The following is a 22,822-nucleotide window of genomic DNA, read 5'->3' as shown; positions in this document are numbered from 1 at the left end:
TTTGAACCGTTCTTTTTTTATTGAGGTGGAATATGATACAACAAAATGTATCAATGACTTAAAAACAAGAACTGGGTCATAAGTTTGATTTTATTTTTGTTCTTCTCTAATTCACTCAAGTGGTTTGGAGTTCCAACAGGGCAATGATCCCAGAAACATCCAAACTTACATTGGAATGGAAAAAAGCAATTAAGCTTCAGGAATGCTCCTGATCTCCAATCCATTAACTTTTTATCAATTCTTTCTCGAAAGACACGTTTTTCGTGTGTGTGTGTGTGTGTGTGTGTGTGTGTGTGTGTGTGTGTGTGTGTGTGTGTGTGTGTGTGTGTGTGTGTGCCCACTCACAAATGTTCTATGGGAATAAGATCAGGGCTTTCTGATGGCCCCTCCAAAACACTGACTTTGGAGTCATGTTTAGGATCATCGTCTGTTCGCAAACTGTCATCTGTTTTTTTATGTTGCTTTTGGAGTAATCATGTCTTCCTCTTTGTGTGGCCTTTCACCCCTTGTTGATAAAGGACTCATTTTACTGTCAATGATGACACACACTTACTATTTTCGCAACATCTTCATGAGGTCTTTAGCTTTGTTTCTGGGGTTATTTCAAACATTTCATACCAGATCCCGTTCATCTCTGGGACACAGAACTGATTTCTTTAGATTTTTTTCTTTAGATGATGCCATACAAGGAAGTAAAGTGTTTAAGGTGTTGACTTAAAATAAATCCCAAGATAATAACTCCATTTAACTCACAAATTAATTGGAAGCTTACAAAGTCATGACATCACAATCTGGGCTTTCCCAAATAGGTTCACATGCAACAAAGTAATCATCTTGTAGTTTTGGATCTGATAACAAAAAAATCTACAAAAGTCTCTCATTATTCTGGCTTTCAGCAAATACAAACAAATACAAATTGGTTAGCTCATACTGAGCTAAAAGAGGAAAAAGTTAGTATGATTCAATGTTAGACAGAGCAAAAAAATTATAATTTTCTTATCATACACTGCATATACATAAATATCTGGTTTCAACTGTAAATAGTTTAACTGGTAGGGGTTACCCCTAGTGAATCAAGGAAATATTCTAATAAATCAATGTAAATAATGTTTTCAGTTTTTGGTCTGTTACAAAGGTGATGGACAGATTTAACCGTGTGTGTGTGTGTGTGTGTGTGTGTGTGTGTGTGTGTGTGTGTGTGTGTATGTGTGTGTGTGTATGTGTATGTGTGTGTGTGTGTGTGTGTGTATGTGTGTGTGTGTGTGTATGTGTGTGTGTGTGTGTGTGTGTGTGTGTGTGTGTGTGTGTGTGTGTTTAGGTGCAGCGTGGCTTCAGGTCTGTGGTGGTCTACCTGACAGCTCTGGACAGCAGCTCTGACTTCCTGGCAGTGGGCAGCAGCATCGGCATGCTTTACCTGTCCTGTCGTCGGGTTGCACATATGAACAAGTACAGCGTAGAGGTCAGACTTCCTTTCATGTTGTCCTCATCAATCAAACGACAGCATTGTTTATTGTAGCTCATGTTTCAAAAGGTCACAAACCACATTTGGAAACCTTTGGGATCAAATCTCCTCACAATCCTCTGTAGGAAATAGAAACGTATTGATATAATTTGGATTTTTCTTCATTAGGATGTTTGCTTTTGCTAATTTTTCTCTAATAATGATGATGAAGACCAATTGTGAAAAATCGAGTATTGCCACAGATTCAGGGATTTCATTTGACTAACAGCTTAAGCTGCTCTGATCTAAGCCATCCCATAATATATCTGGGTGTATGTTCAAGGTGGTTGTTATCCTGGAAGGTGAACCTCCACCCCAGTCTTATGTCTTCTGCAGCTTCTAACTGGTTTTCTTCCTGGATTTATCTCCATCCACCTTCCCATCAACTCTAACAACGAGCCTGTCCCTGCCGAGGAAGGCGTTCCCACAGCATGATGCTGACACCACCATGTTTCACTATGGGGATGGTGTGCTAAGGGTTATGTGCAGTGGTAGTTTTCTATCATACATATGGTTTTGGCATCATCTGAGCAGTGCACCTTCTTCAACAAGCTCGGTCTTGTGGTGAAGTGCGAACAAGTCTGCTGGTTTTAATTTACCAGTGGCTTTTCTCTTGCCCTCCTCAGCTCAACGGCTGCAGTTAGACGGAGATTACATTCCACACAGCAGGACTCTTTTTACTGGTTAGGTGTCTTCTGAACGCCACTGATTGAACTGGATTATATTTAGGGATATCTGAGTAAAAGGGGCTCACCTCTCTTTAAAGGCTTTCAGTTGTAAAAAAAAATATGCATGCCATATATAATGTTATTTTCTCTTCAGAAGTAACCGCTGCCTTTTGTCTCATCAAGTCCCAAATGAAATGCGTTGAAATCTTTTGTTGTAACCTGATTAAAACCTGAACGTATTCGAGGAGTGAATACTTCTGCAGAGCGCTGTAGTTCCAGTGCCTTAGGGTTGTAACAAACATTTTTTAAATTGGATGTTCTAGTTTGTCGATTCTCAAAGCTAGAAAGAGCGACGGCTTGTCTGCTGACTTACTGTGATTGTGTTTGTGTGTCTGGGTGTCTAACAGGGGAAATGTGAGGCGATCACGGCGGTAAAACTGCTCAGCTGTTTTGATGATCTGGTGGCTGTTGGAACAGCTTTGGGTCGAGTTGTAGTCTTCCAGCTGGTGTCCCCGCTTCCTGGACGCAACAAGCAGGTTGGCTTTTACACATCTGTCCGTTCTGTAGTCCTCCTGTTATCACGCGACTGCAGCTCACTTGTTGTTGCTTCTGCAGCTCAGGCGTTTCGATGTTGTCAGCCTCCATAAAGGCTCTGTCACATCTTTAACCTGGAGCGCCAACGGAATGAAGCTGTTCTCTGGAGATGATAAAGGACGGGTGGTGTTCTCTGCTCTGGACCTGGACCAGGTAAGACACGGTGTGATACCTGACTGATTGGCACCTTTTCTATCACACACTGACCAAGGTGAATGTGTGCAGGGCGTGTGTAAACCGGTGCTGCTGCTAGAGGAGTCGTCAGCTGTGGTTCAGATGGAATACAGACATCAGGTTTTGCTGGTCTCGACGCAGCAGAGGTCCGTGCTTTACTGTACACAGAAACAGGAAGTGCTGCAGCTGGGCACCAAACCCCGCAAGAGGTACCAAACCTCACTTATGTGCTTTACAGTAACATGGACTCATTAGCAATGAGACACGTTGTCTTAAATGTCAGCGCAGGAGGCAGCACTGACAGTGTTTCTCTGCTTTGTCAGAACCGGCAGGTTTGGAGCTTGCTTTCTGCCGGCCCTTTGTAAACAGAGCGATCTTCAGGTGTACGCCGCCCGACCTGGGCTCAGGCTGTGGAGGTCTAATGTTAGAGGAGAGGTGGAGGACACTCGACTTCTCAAGTCATTTTTTGACAAACAGGTATATACAAAACTTTCCTTAAGGCAATACATATTTACTGTACTTTGCAAAAGAATTTTGCACAACTTGAACGTTTTCAGATTTTGTCGAGTTAGAACCACACTTCAGTGTATTTCATTTGGATTTTATGACACTGATTAACACAAAGTAAGGCCTAACTCCTAAAGATTTTTGCTTATAAACATGGTAAATGGTAAATGGCTTGTACTTGTTAAGCGCTTCAACTAGTCCGATGTCCCCAAAACACTGTACACTACACATCAGTCATTCCCTCATTCACACCCTGACGGTGGTGAGCTATGTTAGTAGCCACAGCTGCCCTGGGGCAGACTGACAGAGGTGAGGCTGCCATACATCTGACCACCAGCAATTGCCAACCGGTAACCAGCAAATTGCAGGGCAAACTCCCTAACTCCGCTGAAGTGTGCGTTCAGCTCCTCACTCTGATACTAGAAAATAAAATCCAGGGAAACCAGCAGCATTCATAAGTCCTCTGGCTAGTAAAGAGAGTCCAGCTGTGTGTTATATAATCAGGTTCTAACTGCAGCTGTTCTGTCTCTGGCCTCAGAGGTCTGTTAGAGAACATTAGAGAACAGCCAGCATCATGAAGACCAAGGAACCCAGCAGACAGGTCAGAGAGAAGGTTGTGAATAAGTTTAATGCAGGGTGAAGTTCTGAACCAAGCCTTAACTATCTCACAGGGTAACTGGGGCTCAGGGGTTAGAGTAGTCATCTTGGGAGCTGAAAGTTGTGGGTTCCATTACAGCTTCTTCCCGGCACATGTAAAAAAGTGCGTGTTTGTAAGTGGTCAATGCCGCATTTTTGTAAAGAGCTTTCAATTGTCGTCTATTTCTAGAAAAGTAATCTAAAAATTCAGTACAGTTCAGTTTTACTGATCGGATAGAGAGCATTTTGCCAGGGAGAATGGACTAAAGTCTCTAGATGTTCAAAGCAAACACGTTCCCTCAAGGACTGTAGCTGTGACTGAGCCCAAGGGTGATTTATCAAAGTATTGATTAATGCATGGTGAATACAAACGCACACCACAAATTATTTTCCGTAAAAATGTTGAAAACCATTCATCCTCTTCCGTCCACTTCAAGATTCTTTTGGCTTGGTCTGTCAAGCACCATCGCAACAAAATGCTTTAAAGTTAGTGGCTGTAGATGTGATGAGAAGTACAAAGCTTTCTGGGATGGCAATCATTTCACGAAGCACTATAATTTCTCCGCCTGCCTGCTTTTCTGTCTACTGGTCCTTTCCAGATTCCTCGGTTTGAGTTGTTTCCACGACCTGATCCGGTTGGCGCGTACCGTCCAGCAGACCGTCAGCTGGGCCTGCTGAGCTGCTTTCTCAGAGAAGGCTGGATTCTCAGCTGGAATGAATACAGTATTTACGTATTTGACTGTCTCAATGAGGTAATGCAACTTTCTATTGAATATTCTGCTGTTTAAGTTCTACGTAATCGAACTTTTACCAAGGGTCAAAGCTCAGTCTTACAGCAATTATGTAAGAACCTAGTCAGGAGGCCAGTCTGCGTTAAGTATACTCTTCCTTTGAGTTCATGGTCAAAAAAATAGATTAATCATTCTGTCAGTATTCAGAACTACTGTAACAAAAGTTTTTCTGCTGGTCACGTTAGTGCTAAAAATGACACGCCTGTTGAGTTTAGGAACCTTACTGCTTAAATCAGTGAACTGGAAATATACTAGCAAAACTCAAAACATCTTAATATCATGAAAAAGTTCAAACTCTGTGTGTGGCGTTGTTTGTGTGGGTACTTGGGTCACGTTTCAGAGCGATATGCTTCCATCTAGTGGCCTGAGGCTCCAGGGGACGTGGGAGCCATGCTGGGATTTTTATTATTTGTAAGCCATAATCATCAAAATTACAAGAAATAGCAGCTTGAAACATTTCACTCAAATTAAATCTATATATTAAATCAATATAAGTTTCACTTTCTGAAAAGAGTGATAAGAATATTACATTTTTACAGCTAATAGTTGAAGCAATATCAATAGAGGTTTTGTAAATCCAACATAGATAAAAGTAGCTCCATATTATTGGCTGTCCAACAGGTTACCATGGTGATGTTGCACTATTGTTACTAAAGGTAAGCGCTTTAACAAGTCCGATGACCCCAAAATGCTTTACACTACAATCAGTCATTCACACACACATTCACACCCTGGTAGGATTTTTAGCCCGATTTCCTCCCCCCCCGATCTTCCCCTTCTGAGAGGCGCTGACTATCGCCGTGTTTCTTAAGATAGTCTAAGAGATATTCCTCCCATGTATGGTTTGTTAAGAGTGATCGGGTTCACTCGGTGGAACGTCAAGACCGCTCCAACCTCAAATCAGGAATATTCAACATGTTGGATTGTCTTGCCCTGATATCCTACAGTGTGTGGTGTCCCCCTGAGGAGAAACAGGTAGCCTGTTGAATGTGGCATGCTCACCTCCTTACAGTAGTGCAGCTGACGTAGAGCCCCCAGTCGTGCTATCTCCACTCCTTTGACCAATGCCTTTTCCTTTCATGTTTTTTCTCCGTTAAAATCAGTCCACAAACCATCTCCATTATTTTTCATCCATGTCTCGTTACTCTGAACTCACGTTAGATCTTGAGAGGTTTGCAAGATTTCTGACATCTCAATGATCCTGAGTCAAGTCTGTCTGTGTGTGGTGTCTGGAGCTTGCCGTCTAACCGGGGACCACACACCGTATGAGCAAACCTGTTTTAGCTAAGATTTTTTATCGTTACATGTGATGTCTCTCAGGCTTTGAAAATCGGCTGACTATTTTAAAATCCTGCCATGCAAACCAGCCCTAACAACTAATTCCTTGATAGGTTGTCTGGCATTACTGCTGCATTTAGAAAAACTCTTCCTTTTACTGATGTATTTTGCAGCTATGGAAACTGATGTATATACCTGCATACCCTGATGTGACCTTTGTGTTTTTGGTTTAAAATGTGAGCATACTGCAGAATTAAACCCCTTTTCCTTTACAAGCCCCAGGATTTAAAGCCCTGGGTAAACCAAAGCCTGATACTTTTATGTTTGATGTGTTTCCATCAGTGGCAGTTCTGCATTGGGTGAAAACCTCTCTGAGTAATCACACTGACCTTGGCTCGTCCCGTAAAGAGCTGCGTTCCTACAGTTAAAGAACAGCGATTAAAAGCGTAACTGGTTACCGTATTCTTCAGACTATAAGTCGCTCCGGAATATAAGTCGCATCAGTCACAAATCCATTATAAAGAGGAAAAAACATATATAAATTAAACCAGACTATACGCATTTATTTAGACATTTATTTCACATAATCAAAGACTAAAAACTGGCATTTAATCTGGTAAGACAATTTATTGGCTTACCAACTCCCTGCTGCTGAGAGAGATGAAGGTGGCAAAGAAGCTGTTTAAGGTGTGGGGAGAGCTGGGTCGTTGCTGAGCTTCTGGTCGCTGTGCTTGCAGTCCATGATTGCAGAGACCACACCGTGCTGTCCACCCATGATTTCTGGTTAGGAAACACTCTGATTGTCTTTGTGGGTAGGAGAGCATCAGTGCAGAAGTGAATATAGGACAGCACACATGATGTGTAATTCTCCAGATCAGCACCCTCTTTAAATACATCCCAGTCAGTGTGTTTGAAACAGTCCTTTAAGGCTGAGCGGGCCTCCTCAGTCCAAACCTGAACGGTTTTGATCAAAGGTCTGGTTCTGCAGATCAGTGGTTTGTAAGCAGGGATCAGGTCCACAGAGATGTGATCTGAGGAGCCAAAGTGAGGAGCTGCAGAACCTTTATATGCTCCTGGGATATTCCAGTAGGCTTAATCCAATATATTATTGTCTCTGGTCGGAACTTAATGAATTTATGGGTCTTGGGGAGCACAGCCTTTAATTCCACATGATTAAAGTCTCCTGCTCCAATCACAGCCGCACTCGGATTGCTGTTCATGAGGCTACTGATAAAGGAGTATAGCTATTCCAGGGCGAGTGGATGTATGTTGCAATAATAATCATAGAGCTGAACTCTCTAGCTAGTTTAAAATGTCTGCGCTTAACTGCTGGGTATCCCAGATCGGGGGAGCAGAAGCTTCCGATCACGTTTGCAGCTATGCACCAGGTGTTGTGGATGTACATCATTAAGCCTCCACCTTTGCTCCTCTCTGCCGCTCCGTTGTGGTCTGCTCTAAACAAAGAGCGGCCTGCTAGCTCGACTCCGTCGTCAGTAAGCCAGGTGTCCTCAGCTGGATCTCCTCCATTTCATTGGTAAGGAGACTGGGAAGGTCTGGCCTGTGTGGAGTAGCCTGTAGCCTGGTGCGGAGGCCGCTGCATCTTCTTCTACATCTCCTCCTGAACCTTGGCCTTAGAGGCAGGGGGGAATGGAGGCCCTGTTGTCTGTTGCATTTCAGAATAAAGTCCGGTTTTGGCGATGGGTGTGGTCCAGATGCTTCGGAGTTTAGCCCCAGATCAAGTAGCTCTTCTTTCCCGTAAAAAAAAAAAAAAGGGTCTGGAAGGGGAGAAGTCTGTAAAAGTAAAAGGTAAAGTTTCCAGGGTCACCCTTTTCCCCAGGGTGGAAAGTTTGATTTCATGATGAAAAGTATGGGCCTAAAAGCACGACATGACTGAAACATCATTAGTTCAACTTTGTAGTCCAACTGTTTTTAATATTGGCCTTTAGTTTCTATTCTCCCATGTTTTATTTTGTTTCTACATTTTATTCCAACTTTTATTCTGTTTTATTTTCCTATGTTTTAATCATCTAAAGCACTTTGCGTTGTCTTTGTGCTGAAATGTGCTATACAGATAAATTTGCCTGACCTTTGTTTAGAGCTTGCAGTGGTAGTAAGACAGACAAAAACACAAAGAATAACGTAAAAAGCCTCTAGCTGCTGCAGGTTTCTGCGCCATCACCGTGGATATTTTAAAACTACTTTTTGTGATAAATTTAGGATATAAAATCGATAGATTTGTAAACCTGTCATCTCCTTATTGCTCCTTATTCCTTCTAGTGGGAGACTAGGTTGGGGTTTACCCCCAGATTCCACATCCTCCGCTCCGTTCCATCTGTCGGATGGACGTGCTCGTACGTGAACGGAACGAAGCGGTCGCGGAGGATGTGGGATTTGGGGGTTAACCTTGCAGCACACAGCCGCCCCAGGCTTCATAAAATGTCCTGCCTTCAGATCACAAACGTTTTCCCATGAAAGTAAAGCCTGGGAAAAGTGAAATACCCCAAGTGGAAACCTTAGGTGGGCTTTTGAAGTGAATATAAAAAAACATAAAAAAAACTAGTCCTAGCCAGTAAGATTTAAAGCTATTCAGCAGACTAGCAGCAAGTTGGGGCATCTTTTCCTGTTTGTTTATCAGAATGTCATGTTAATCGCTGTGAAACAAAGAGGCGAGATCTACAAAACTCAATATTTTACCATGACTACTAGCATAAGTTACCATCTAACTATATCTTAGAGAATGTAAGAGATAACCCATTTTGTAATGCTAACAAACTGCATTAACTCTTAAGTACCGGTTGTGCCTTTTTATGTGTTTGAAGGTTATAATTGGCGCACTGGAAAGCAGCGGGGACATTGTGTCTGTGTCATCCTGTGACAATGAGATCTTCATCCTGAAAGGAGACAGAGAGATTATCCGCCTTTCCAACAACCCAGAGGGAATTGCATCAAACAGTGAGTCCTACTGAATCTGCCACAGGTGATGCCCCAAAGGTGGCCCAAACTAATGTCTGCGCGTTCTTTGTCATCAGTGATGTCAGCTCATCTGTCCTCACCTCTGACCACACCCACAATTCTCCAGCCAACCGGATCAGTGGAAACGGTTCAGCCAATCAGAACAATGGCCATCATCGTAGAAGGTGGGGGCAAAGAGGAGGCAGAGGGGAGAGAGAGGCTCTCTGAGGATGGAAAAGATGATGATGATGAGGAGGGTGTGGAAGAAGTTGAAGAGGCAATGGAGCAGGACACCCCACCAAAGGTAACATTGCCAAAATAGAAATAATGACGATGCAGAGTAATATAAACCTGGCCTTGTACTCAGTGTGAAAGCCAATCAAAGGGGGACCGTAATCTGAGAAATGTCATTGAAACTGCACTGAGAGAAGGACATAAAAATGAAAATCTAAAATGTATAACATGATTTTATTTAAAACAACTCCTATTATGTTGCAACAATAACATGATATCTTGATGATAATATTTCTAGTGCTATCAATAACAAAAATGGAAAATAGTTGATGAGAATATTAAACGTCTTGCCATTATTACTCATTACTAAGGATGGAACAGGCTGTTATCAGCAGGTTAATCAGCAAACCAGCAGTTATCTGCTCTAGAGGGAGGTCAGTCATATTTTTTACTCCAGTTTCAAACAGCGTTACCTTAATAAGAGTGAAGGGCGGCTCTCTTTTACTCTCTTAAGTATTCACCTACCGTATTTTTTGGACTATAAAGTGCACCAGATTCTAACTGAATTTTTGACAATATTTAAGGATTTTAAGTGCACCTTATAGTCTGAAAAATACGGTATTTGGTTTGACTTCTTCTCTCCTTTAGTGCATTTAATGAACCTTAATTGAATACATAATTAAATTGTAGGGATATTCAACATAATGTTTAAGATGAAAAAGTCAGATTAAATCCTTCATTTATTTGCTAATAATCTGCTGCTACTCTAATAACCATCAGCAGTAAGACTGAGAAGCAGACATCTCCGTGGACAGCTTCCTGTACTCTCTACCTTCTCTTGTACTTCATCTGACTTTATTTTTAAACACCTTACAGATATGACTAATATGTAACTGAGAAAAAACTCCCACACTGAGTACATAGCATTTCAGGCATTAGTTTTAAACCAACTATGCTGGTTTAAAAGATTAAGGGAAAACTACTGATAGGGTAAAACACACAAGTTGGGTTGGCTTCTCACAGGTTAAGCTGAAATCTGCTTGCTGCAGTGTTAGAACCCATAAATATAATAAAGGTTATTAGGAAAATGTTTTATCTGTTTCAAAAGTAACACGTCTATTCCTGGTGAGGTTATGAGGGATGTGCCTATCTCCAGCTGTCAGTTGGTGAGAGGCGGGGTACACCCTGGACAGGTCACCAGTGTATCACAGGCTATTGTTTATGACCATGTCAGCTATAATTATGGTAATAGCTGGGTGGCAATAGCTCATTAAACCCACCTGCTCCAATAACAGGGGTGAGTGTGAGTGAGGGGGGTCACTGTATTATTTTCTTCATCGCCACATTATTGGGGTCACTGTTATAATTTTCTTTTAAAGCAAAATGTAAGCACATTTTGTAAGTTATTTTACTTTAATACAGTTCTCTCTCTGTCCTCCCCACTGTTTGATATTCTTGCACAATTGTCCAAGAAGTTGGGAGTAATGTGTATTCGAACTGCTGCGTCATATACATGACGTTGCATCATATAACGACACTACAGTGCCCTACACTCAATTTATTGGAATTTTGTATGACTGGCTAATGCAAAATAGTGGTAAGACAACAATAAATGGTTGGAATTGGAATGGTTTTTAACAAATAAAAATATAAATACTGTAGCATGCATTGGTATTCCTAATAGCACAGCAAAACTGCTGTTATCTTTCCTTTTGGAGTAGTATGTAACTCAATATCTAAGATCTGCTCTATAAAGAGACACAAGGGCATTTATTTTACCAATTAATAATTCCTCTTAACAATAAGAGCATTCACTTTAAAGAGCAGTTTGACATGCCTTCACATGTATCTAAATAAACAAAACCATCTTCATAGGCAAAACATTGCATATGGACAATCACATAGTCTGGGGAACTTCAATGTAATGTCATAATAAAGGCTTTTTCTATAGCCTTGGTCAGAATAGTGCAGAGTGAGCAATTTGAGCTTCTGTGCTTGCAGAAATTAGGTTCAGGGTTAGCCAGCAAACATAGAAATGTGCTCTGGTCAGATGGGACTGATATAGAAAATACTCAGTATGGTGGAAAACTTACATTGCAGAACCTCATGGCTTCATTGTCACAATCACCTGCTTTGCTTCAGGGGGTTCAGGGAAGCTGGTCAGAGTTTTGGGATTTTTTTTAATGGATGGATCTGCGTATAGAGTAATAATATAATAAATTTGTTAGATGCTGCAAAAGTCTTGAGACCAGGGTAGAGGTTGACCATTGATGAAAATATGGACCCTAAAGGATTGGACTGTTCCCCTGAGAATCACTGGAATATTGCTGTAATGTTTAATTGCAAAGAGAAATAGGCATGACATTTTGTTTCCAGATGTGCAAAACACAGAGACATACAGTTGAAGACAAAATGATTTGCCCTTTGTGAAATGTAATTGTTTTAAAAGTATTTCCCAGGGGCGCGCTAGTGGTGCAGCGGGTAGCGCGACCCATGTACGTAGGCCTTAGTCCTCGACGCGGTCGACCCGGGTTTGATTCCGACCTGCTGTCCTTTGCCGCATGTCTCTCCCCCTCTTCCATCACCCTTCCTGTCAGCCTATTTTGTTTAAAAGTGAGCCACTAGAGCCGCGAAAAGTATTTCCCAAGTGCTGCTAAACAAAACAACTTCTGACACAGCTTTGGTTATGTGTTGCAGTTTGGGCACATCTGAGAAATCCCAGCCACTTCTTCCTTTGCAAATCTCTCAGGACCCTTCACATTTAATGGCCTTCTGTGATGGACCTTAGCTTTCAGTTCACGCCACAGTTTTCCAATAGATTCAAGTCAGAGCTTTGTTCAGCCCAGTCAGTAACATTAACCTTGTCCTTATGGGGTTCTTTGGATGTCTGTGGCTCTTTATTTAGAAACCCTGTAAATCCAAGCGAGCTTACATACAACGAGATGTTTGGATTCAGGTGCTTACAGATTCACAGATATACACATATACCCTATATAGGGCTGTGGAAGCCACTAAATCCATCTTGTATTAATTAGGACTGTGTGCTTTGCAGTGATGTTGTATATGCGTTTGTTGTTTGTCGCTGTGGTTCTCCTTTTCTTTTTCTTTCTCTCTCTCTACAGGTGTAGAAGCAAACTCCAAGGGTGTTATCTGTTATTCTCTTTAGCCTTCTTTTTCTCTTCTTTCTCTTCTCTATCTTTCTCCTTTTTCACTTTCGTTTCCGCCTCCATGTCCATTTGAATAAATCCCAGAGAAAGTTCCTGCTGTTTTTCTGAGAGCAGCTGGAGAACCACACAACGCAGCAATATTCTGGGAGGCTCTCTATCACTAACCTGTAGAATTTTGTGACCAGCTGTTAAGGAAAATGGGTGCACTTTAACTTACTAGTTAAAGCGCACCTCATCTGGATTGTAGGTAACCTCACCTGGGTTCCAGGTGAGGTGACCTACAATCCACTTTGTAGCTTCTGGATGTCCACATCCATTATTTTTCTGGTATCATAGTGTAAAGTGCTGTACCTCCTCTTTGTAGGCCAACTCATTATCATCAGAACTCAGAAGTACAGCAGTGGTGTCGTCAGTAAACCTGATTATAGTGTTGGTGGAGTGAATGAGGAAGCAGTCATAAGTGACTATTGAACAGAGAATGGGACTGAGGACACACCCTTAGGGTCTCCCTGTGTTCAGGATGAGGGTCGATGATGTGTGCTTACCCATCCGGACAGTCTGTGGTCTGTTCTTGAGGAGATCCAGGATTCACCTGCACAGTAAACTGCCAGGCTCAGGTCGCTCAGCTTATTAGCCAGTTTTTGGGAAATAAAAGTGTTGCAAGTCCACAAACAGGATCCTGATGGAGGTGTTGTTCCTCTCCATGTGGGTCCGGGTTGTGTGGAGAGCTGTTATTACTGTATCCTCTGTTGACTTCTTTGCTTTGTATACAAATTGTTGTTGGTTGTGGCCGGCAGAATGTGCCATTCTAATTTGTTTTTAGGATGAATCAGTCAAAACGTTTGGTGATGATAGGGGGGAGAGCCGACAGGTGATGGATGTATCATTTTCCTTCCACCTCACAAATCTGCACCAATGCACTGCTTTGTGTTCTGTTACCCAAAATCACAATGACGTGAGAAGATGTGAAAAGTTAAGTGAGTGTGAATACTTTGGCAAGGCACTATAAAGATCCTATTTCATGAGGACTGTTTTCTCTGTCTGCCCAGGTGATGAAGTCCAGCCAGCCGTCCACTATGTTCAATAGCTCACGTTTCCGCAGCAGCTCTGTCACTGCTTGGGACAGTCTAAGTGCAGCCAGTCCGGTAACAACTCCGGTTAGCAGGTCCTATGAAGTGATCTCCAGGCGCTACAGTGCCCCTGTAGATGAGGAACGGATGCAGCAGGAGCTGGTGGTGAAGCCTATCAGAGTGAAGAAGAAGAAGAAAAGACATCAAGGCAAGTAAATTAAGACAAATATACAAGATGTCCTAATGCTCCACAATTTATTTTCCTCATAGTCAGCAATGGTTAGAAATCAAGTTGTCATGTGAAAAAGTTAGGAACATGCAAAAATTTAACATGACATTTATACCACATCTTACATCGAAGTAATAATTGTTATTGGAATAAATCACATACACAACTTAACATTGGCATTAGTACATGCCAAAAAATTTGCGTATAATTCCCTTACATTTCACTGCAGCTGAAAAGACACTGATAACTAATTGTTAGCATCATGCTAATTTGCATTATAAATCCCATAGAGATGCTAGTGCTACTTGGTGTCTTAGTTTTTCTAAGATTTTTCCGACCAAAAAAAACTAAAAGGCCTCCTAGAAGTATCATACACAAGCCGACATTATAAAAAATAAAACACTAACAGACAGACGTTTTAGTTAAGATGATATTAACAGGATACTGTAGCACTGTATGACAACGTAGCTCAGGAGCTCTGTTTTGTAGGATTAGGCTACTTACTGTTCAGAAACTGTTGCGGCATCTCTCTGGCTGTGCAGGAGGCTCCACTTCTTCAGCTTCTGGTCTGACTCAGGGTCAAAGATTTACTATTGCACCATTGTGCATCTGTTTGCAGCCATTTTCATGTGTATAAATGCTGCGTATCATTTGACCTCAGTAGTTGGAGTTTTCGAGCTTGAGTTGCAAATTTCAACTGGAACAGCCCTAAAAGTTGGAATTATGGTCCAGAATGACGGTGCAACAGGACCATACCTGACCTCCGCATTCACGATGGCTGCTACTCGCAGCAACATAGAGTAAAACCTTTGTTTTAGCAGTTCTCTATTATTTATATTTTGCCTAAAAGTGACAGGGCCTTAAAACAGCTTATTCTAAAAGGAGCTCAAAATAGTTGAATCGAGGGAGGTGATATCTTGTTATCTGAGAATGATTTTGTGCAAAAAATGTAATGAACATGTTTTGTATTGCCCACAGACCTATCCTAAATGTTTAAAAGGCAGCATGGTAGGCAGGGCTCTCAACTCTCATGCAATGACCATGTGACACAAGCATTTCCCTGACTCCACATGCACCTATGCCACATTTGGCACTCCTCATGCAAAAAAATAAAGCTCATCTGGGCTGCGGATGATCCATTGGCACACTGTCCCATTCAGAGCTCAGTCTAAACCCCGCCTTCTGCGGAGCTGTTTCAGCTTCTTTCACAGCTTGTGGCCATCAGTAATTCCTGCTGCAGTTGGTGTTACCAGAGCAGCAGAGGAAGAGCAATTACAGTTATTAATAATTTTGGTCTTAACCAGTGGTGAAAGTAACCCGGTACGGTCCGGTACTGCGTACTGCTAAATGAATTTAAGCCAGTACGCAGAAGGAAAGAGGGGAGAGCTGCTGCCAGATAAAGCCTTCATCCAGAACCAGTCATGGGTGCTCGTTGGATCAGAAAATACCACACCACTCAGTCTCTTTATAAGTTTCTTTTTTATTCATTCAGAATTGTTTCTGAACTATATGTGCTGCGTTTCTGTGCCTCAAAGCTCTTACTGCTCCTCTCCCCTCCCTTCCCTCGGAGCCAGGGGCTTTTATCAGCCTTCAAAATGTGAACTACTACGTTTAATGTCCTTCCACCCGTAGCAAAATGTCCCAAATAAAATCAATGGGAGAGTTAGTAGATGTTTGTCATGCTATTTTGTTTAACAACACAGAACCAGTGATGCTGCGGTGGGCGGCTGCGTCAGTTTGTGCTTTAATTCAGGTGTGCATAATTAAGTTACATGTAATATAGGTGCACACTTTTAAGGGGCATTTCAACATTAGGGGCTTCAGCTCAGACCCGTCATTCATCCTCTTCCCTCCAAAGGAGCCCTTTACACTTTTTAGTTATGCATTTTTTTTACCACTGTTTGTTCCTTACGTGCAGCGCACCAATGGGGAAAAAAAATCCCCCCTCCTCACCGCCTCAAACCGGTATCATTAAGTATAAACTATGCTGATACCAGACGTTACCCAAAAAACGTCTGGTATCACTTAGGAACCAGTGAGAAGCAGAGCTTGAAAAGCTCCACCTATACTAATCGGATCTGGGGTTGCAATGCATAGAAAGCGACGCAATACATATAGGATTCCACCTTTAAGTCTATTAGTGGGCTAAAAGCGAAGCAGAAAGTAATTATTCCGTCCGCTTCAACCACAAACAAAACGCGCTCAGAGAACAGCTTCAAATTCAGCCTTCAGCATGCGTAAGTACGCACTTGTGCAATAGAGGAGATATAATGTCTGGTCAGGGTGGAGACTGAGATGAGAAACCTGTAGCTGTGAAAGGTGATGATGATGGTTATAAACTGTTACAGTTTAGAAGTGAATGTTGCTGAAAAGAGGGAAAACATCAGCAGCTGGATCATGCGTAAAGACGCAGCGTGAACCCATGCGTGCTTCAAGTGTAGCAGCTGAGGGGAAAATGGACCATGGGGAGGCTTTATGAAACACAGCCACTGTCACAAATTAGGTTATGGGCTTACATTTATAAACAAACCCATAGATTAATGATAATCGGGGGTGTTTTCATTGCCTGGATGTGAATCTGTTCATTCGGATTGTGCCTTTATCAACGACAATGTTAATAAAAAATTGTGTTATGTTGTTGAAATGTTTTTGAAGAACGTCTGTTAGCAAAACAACAAAATTTCCCCCTTTTTAAAAATTTATAATATTCTCAACTCAGCATTATTTATACAGTCTAAAAACTAGTACTTCAAAACAGAATAAAAAGTTAAAGCCGACAAAATGTAAAATAAAATGCAGATCCACAAAAACAAACAGTAAAAACTTCAAAAGCTAACATCTCAAACTGGGTTAAAAGCCAAAAAATAAATAAATTCTGTTTTTAAGAGAACCTTAAACCCAGAAAGTGAAATGACCTGCCTGATGTAAAGCTACTTGAGTCCAGGGTTTTGTGCAACAACAGAGAAAATGCGGTTACCTCTTTGCACTCTTTGTTTTTCGGATGACTGATAAAAACTTATCTGCAGACCTAAGCAAACGAGAGGGAGTGTGCAGATGAAGCAGGTCCGTCACATACTGGAAAGCCAGCCAATGAAGACCTAAAAAAAAATAATAATAATAATTTAAATCGATCCGAATTTAAACCAGTAGCCAATAGATTGCTGTAAAAACTGGAGAAATGTACTCTTATTTTCTGGTAGCAGTTAAAAGAAGAGTGGCAGCATTTTCGACCAGCTGCAGTCAAGCCACCAGAGTGTTATTAACCCAGACCGAAGTGCAGTTCAGTAATCTGAGCAAGTTGTAATTAAAACATAGATTAAAATGTTTAGTCAGCTGTCTCAGTTTGAAAAAGATGGACTGGACCACAGTTTTTACCTAAGTATCAAAGTTAAGATTATTCTAAGTCTTTCACTCAGGTCTCTAGCAGTCAGTGTCAGATACTGACTTAAAGGTCCCAGGTCAGCACTGATGTTAGAGACTTTAATGTGCCCCAACAACATAAACTTTGTTGACATCCATGGTTTCTGCAATGCCTTTGAGAAGTTTGTTTAGAGCAACTATTTTCATTTATAGTGTCATAAAAGTCTGTCTGTCTTGTGCCTAAAAAAGAAGGCTAAACACTGGTTTCTTATAGATGACTCCAAAGGGACGGGGTAAAGAGAGAAGAGGCCAAGAATGGAGCCTTCAAGCACTCTGCATGACTCTTTAACAAAATAAAATAAAAAAACAGTTCTCCATTCTTAAACAAAAGTCTAATAATACCATCAAGAACATAAAGCTACTTTATCACTTCATTCAGTGATTATTAGTACGTTTGGGACCTGTTTCATTTGATCCATTCATGCGGGTCTATTCTAGAAACAAAATATGTTTTACTAGAATAGAGAAGACTTCTTGGATGGACTCAGGAAGGTGGAGTTTTGGTGGCAGCAGAGTGAATTTCTGGAGATGAGTGACAATCAGAACAAATAGTATTTTCGTCAGAAATCTGGAAATGACCCCAGAGCCGTTTGCTTGTTTAGAGAAGATGCAATAATGAGCGTAAATGTTGTGAATGGAGTTTACACAGATGTGATTCTCCTCATAGCCAGCCTTGTTATGTTGAAACGATCACGGGAGAACAGTTTTGTGTTTTTTTTTTTTTTAACCCACTAACTGAACAAGTGTCGACACTCTTTCACTTTTTAACAAAAGCTGAACATCCCTACTTCCATGTCTAGTTGGTGAAAAATGAGACAGAGTTGACTAGATCTGCACTTCCAGCGTCCAGTTGCTGTGACTGCGAAACCAAGTTATTTAGTGCTTGGACTAATTATAGAAGGAGTATAGAAGTACAAAAATGTGCAGAAAATGTATATTTACCTTTAATTAAGTGAGGTAAAACCAAGACTAAGTCAGGAGCTTTATGCAATTTGTGTCTGGCAGGTATACATGATTCACTGTGATCTGTCTCCATCTGTCTTTAGACTTTTCCTTAGACCACAGCACTGGAAACCGTCTTAGCAGCTGTTCAGATTCAGTGCTTGAAGCCCAGGATAGCAACTGTAGTGATGGAGAAAGTGGAACCCCTTCCAGTGACCATGGCTTTCTCATTGGTCTTGATGTCGAGAACCACGACACTCTACAACAGATCCATGACCAGAAGCCTCAGGAGACAGAGGACAAAGGCTCCAACAGAGGTGTGAAAGATGGGGAGGAAGTGGATTGTTCCTTCAACCAGTCGGGGTTTGTATCTGAAGATCCTTAGCCGTTGATAGTCACATTTATAGTCCACCACTACTAATCCCACAATCTCCTTCTTTTCAGCTCTAGTTCCAATACAGAGTCCCTGCTCCTGTCGGGCCTGAAGAATGAGCAGAACCCAGAAAAGGCTCAGATAGATGGTTCTGAGACAGATGTTCTACCCCCGACCCCAGATGTTGATCAGCTGCTGGAATGCACCTTTTCCTACATGAAGGCTGCAGATGATGGAGGGCTTGAGCAGCAGCTGGATAAGTTCCCCAGCAGTCTGCCAGCATCCAGAGACGAGACGGTATGTAATTACTGATTTTACATTAGTACCTATTAGGGTTCTCCACCGATCAGGGCATTATCATTTGCTATGAGCTGTCAGGTATTTGGACACATCTACAGTGCTGGTCAGAAGTTTACACCCACTCATCATCGACGTAAATGTCATATTAACTTTGGCCTGTGCAGACAGACAGGAACAGGTGAAAAGGTTTTAGCCCACGCTGGCCTTACCAATCAGAGCAGAAGGCCTTGAGGACGTTCCAAACAAAGAGACTAAGACACAGAATAGTAGCTAAGCTCACAACAGGTGCTGCAGAAAAATCCTGCTTGTCCACGTTGAATGACGTGGTGGGATTTAGCTCCACAAAGTTACATTTGTGTTAGCTTTTCACCCTTAGTGTTATTCTAGTAGTGACCTGAGGTGGACATCGGTTACTTGTTCTAATGGGATGTAAATATAATGTTTTTTTCAATTCGCATAAGCCTGCAACTCTGAAACCATGGCTGTGATTAATGAATGAAATTCATCTCGCCTTATGTTACACTCTGGCACTTCAAGGCATGTAAACCAACATAAAATGATGAGGTTTTTTCCTAAGTAGCATGCGGGTTGTATAAGCAGTTTTCCTCGTGTGAGCAGGTGGACCACCCACTTCTCTCACCTGAGCTAGCAGACCAGATGTTTTCCTGTGACGCAACCAATCCGGACAGGAAACCCAGTATATCTAGCGATGAAGAGGGAGACATCTACTGTCAGCCTCTTCCTGCTGTCAGTGGAGGAGACGCCCACACCGATCCATCAAAAGAGGCAGAAAAAGCAACCGAAAAAGACACAGAGCAGGACAAGAACAGGCCTTACATGGTGAGAAATGAGAGCGTCGGTACAGTGCTGTGAAAACATGTTCATTCCATTACAGATTTCTCTAGTTTTTGCTTTTTTTGTCTCCCTTCAGTCATCAAATAATCACACAACTTTTAAAATCAAACTAAAGCAACCTGTGTAAATGCAAAAAGCAGCTTTCATGAGATTTAATTTCAAATTAACAGTAAGAGAGAGATCTGACCCAATTGGATAGGAGGGCTTCTGTGAAGGATATTATATTGTATAAGCTTCACATTCATATTTTTTAATTTCAAAGGTATATGCAAATTCTACTCCAATTGTTTAGATCTTCAGCGGTTGATAAACCAGAATCCACCACTGGTAGGAAGGGAAGATTGCTGAATCCATTTATGAAAGTTTTAAATAGGTATTGAGGTTGGAAGTTTAAGGAAGCTATTTCTTACTAAAGGAACTTCTATCTTTATTTGTTTAATTGTAAATTTGGACTAAAAATAGATTTTAGTCAGTGACATTCAAAGAATTTATTTTTATCAATGCAAATCAATCTTCTAAGACTTTAAGGGGTATGAAATTTTTTCTTTCAAATATGTCCTCTAGATGATTTATCCTTTTATTTTTCCATGTTGAAAAGTTCAGAGTCCTTTTTTTACCAGATGTCTGGGTTGTTCCAGATGGGTGTTCATCCACATGGAACAATTGGAGATCTATTCATTTTGACATGTTCCCACCAGGCTGTCAAAGATCACTTTCTATACATAGACTGATGGATTTTTCCAAATCCATTTTAAGATATGTTTTAATTACCCCAAGTAGTATTTACTAAAGTTTGGAAGTTCCAAACCATTCCTTCTAAACTTTTAGCCTTTTTTGTGACATTTTTAAACTTATGCATGGGGGTTGAGATGTTCATAAACACTTTTTATATGATAGATTGTTTTGAACCAGGTCTGGGGCGGTTTAACATGGAGAAGTTCTTGAATTTCTTTGGATCGGGGAACGATGTGTTGCTTTTTCAGGTCTTTTAGCCTACTACTTCATGTTGTGAGAGTCTGTCTAGGGTCCAGGTTCAATTAAAGAGATACCCTGATTCTAAAGGTCTTGCAGTAATTACGCTAGGCTGTGGGAAATGAAAGTGAACAGTAAAATATGGTTAATCCACAGTTACTGCAGGTTTTCTTTGTCTGATATTAAGCCTTGTTTGGTCAGATTGAAGATTCCCAATAAAGCATAAAAAAGTCCATGCAGTCTGCAAAATGCCACGGTGCTGATTGTATCCACAGTGAATCAAAGCATTTACCAAATGCATGTAATTAGATGTCCTTTATTTATAGTATGCAGAAAGTTGGATGGGATACTCTGGACCAGGTTGTGGAATACTGAGTCTGCAGGTGACTGACAGGTGAGTCAGTTTAGTCTTTTTCTGTTTTGCTGGTCGATGTCGGAGGTCTCACTCATGGTGTGTGGTTCCAGGCATGTGTGGTGTTTGGATTTCAAAGGAGGACTGTTCTGCAGCACACTTCCTGAAACTGGACTGAAATGGCAGCGCTTTGAAGACAATGTCCACCAGGTGGCGTTATCCCCTTCAGGTGGGCTGCTGACATATCCACCTGCTGTGGAAATCCCTGATGGCTTTGATTTGCTGTCGAGCTTTGTACTTTGGAACAACACTATGACTGAGTGATTGCACTATTTAAAATGTAGCTTATCTGAGAGAGTCATTCATAAGAACTATTTAGAGGTGTGGTATTATCTAGATGTTGACCGCTCTCAACCCTTTAGGTAATTTGCTGTGGAAGGTGGAGCAGAAAACCATGACAGCATTTGCCTGTGCGAAAGTGTCGGTAAAAGGAAAACGTCATTGGTATAAAGCTGCAGAGCAAACAGCCTTCGTGGCTCTGAGTGATGACTCCGCTTGGATCATCAGGACCAACGGAGATCTACACCTACAAACAGGTAACTTATGGTATCATGTTTAACATTTTATCTCTAATAATCCACTCTTAATATGATGCCTTGACCACAGAGGGACATCAGACTGGGATGACCCCAGTTATTGCTCAGAGTGCCACTGTCCTTAGGGAAGACACTGAACCACACAGTTCCTTAATCTACTCATTGGTGGGTGTTAAAAAAACAAAAAAAAACTAAATACATGGTACAATGTCCTGATCCATCTCATCAAAATTTCATCAAAATCAAAACATCCTGTTATAACAACACATTTCAACATACAGTTTAGCCCATAGTTGTCCAGTACTTTAGTAAAAACAGTTTTCATTCAACTAAGAAACTTGTTTGGGATAGGAAATGAGACAGAATGTCTCAAAAGATAACAAATCAATGCAAAAGAAGTGTATTTGCATTGGATTTTTTTTGAAATATCAAAAAATATTTCTACTCTTCTAAACAATCAGTGTAAAACTCTTTTTTTGCTGACCAGCTGTTTGCATTTTGCCCCTGGTGTTTTGGTGATGAGCTCCAAGTCTTTGGGTTGGGAGGTTTTCATGTGATAGAACAACACAAAGGAACAGATCATCATTTATTTGGTCCCAGAACTCTTCCTGTCAGAGATCTCCGAGGTGCTTTCTGGAAGCTGCTTAATGCGTTAAGGTTGGGGTCCTCTAGCAGGCAGACATCTAAACTATGTAGAGTGGTGTGTCATGAGGACCAGGGTTGAGACACTGCTCTGGATAAGAGATAAGGCAAAGTTTTCCTCTCCCACTGCCTAGTGGTGTCTTATAGGAAGGTCAATGGAAAGCCATTCATCTGTCCTTGCTGTTTATTGTAGTTCTATTTGGTGTCTTCTCAAAATTTTGCCTCGTAACTCTATCCTTCTTGCTCAATCTTCAGTCATCTGTGTATTTTCTTGGGATTATATGTGACAAACTCACTAAAAGTAGTGCAGAATTATGGGGTGGGGAGGATTCACGGTTTTTGTAATAATGAAAAAAATACCTTATTAAAAAACTGAGTGCAGCTGTGTCTTATGTGACCTTAATCAAATTGAAGCTGTTCTGTTTCTGGCCTCAGAGGTTTGTTAGGGAACATCTGAGAACAACCAGCTTCATGAAGACCAAGGAACCCACAGACAGGTCAGGGAGAAAGTTCTGGTTCAGTTTAAAGCAGCGTGAGGTTCTACAACAGTCTCTCTAGCTTTGAACATC

General features: G+C 41.3%; 1 protein-coding gene across 3 annotated transcripts in view; it reads left to right on the top strand.

The window, feature by feature from the left end:
* The window catches only part of tecpr2 (tectonin beta-propeller repeat containing 2), a 45,478-nt gene that overhangs the window by 6,039 nt on the left and 16,617 nt on the right, over positions 1-22,822 (top strand). For 2 of the 3 annotated variants that reach the window (XM_012879703.3, XM_036151153.1), the window contains exons 3-17: positions 1,319-1,459; positions 2,577-2,705; positions 2,785-2,916; positions 2,989-3,146; positions 3,261-3,414; positions 4,680-4,832; positions 8,969-9,101; positions 9,179-9,405; positions 13,552-13,780; positions 18,268-18,526; positions 18,608-18,833; positions 19,455-19,676; positions 20,990-21,057; positions 21,129-21,244; positions 21,438-21,611. In XM_012879703.3, coding sequence (XP_012735157.2) covers positions 1,319-1,459; positions 2,577-2,705; positions 2,785-2,916; positions 2,989-3,146; positions 3,261-3,414; positions 4,680-4,832; positions 8,969-9,101; positions 9,179-9,405; positions 13,552-13,780; positions 18,268-18,526; positions 18,608-18,833; positions 19,455-19,676; positions 20,990-21,057; positions 21,129-21,244; positions 21,438-21,611 — 2,521 coding nt within the window. The remainder of the gene's footprint in view (positions 1-1,318; positions 1,460-2,576; positions 2,706-2,784; positions 2,917-2,988; positions 3,147-3,260; positions 3,415-4,679; positions 4,833-8,968; positions 9,102-9,178; positions 9,406-13,551; positions 13,781-18,267; positions 18,527-18,607; positions 18,834-19,454; positions 19,677-20,989; positions 21,058-21,128; positions 21,245-21,437; positions 21,612-22,822) is intronic. The other variant, XM_021307146.2, reaches the window with a different exon arrangement.

Source organism: Fundulus heteroclitus, chromosome 19 (genome assembly GCF_011125445.2).
Source record: "Fundulus heteroclitus isolate FHET01 chromosome 19, MU-UCD_Fhet_4.1, whole genome shotgun sequence".
Classification (NCBI taxonomy): Eukaryota; Metazoa; Chordata; class Actinopteri; order Cyprinodontiformes; family Fundulidae; genus Fundulus; species Fundulus heteroclitus.
The sequence above is the reverse complement of the archived record's forward strand: the minus strand, read 5'-3'. Positions and strand labels throughout refer to the sequence as shown.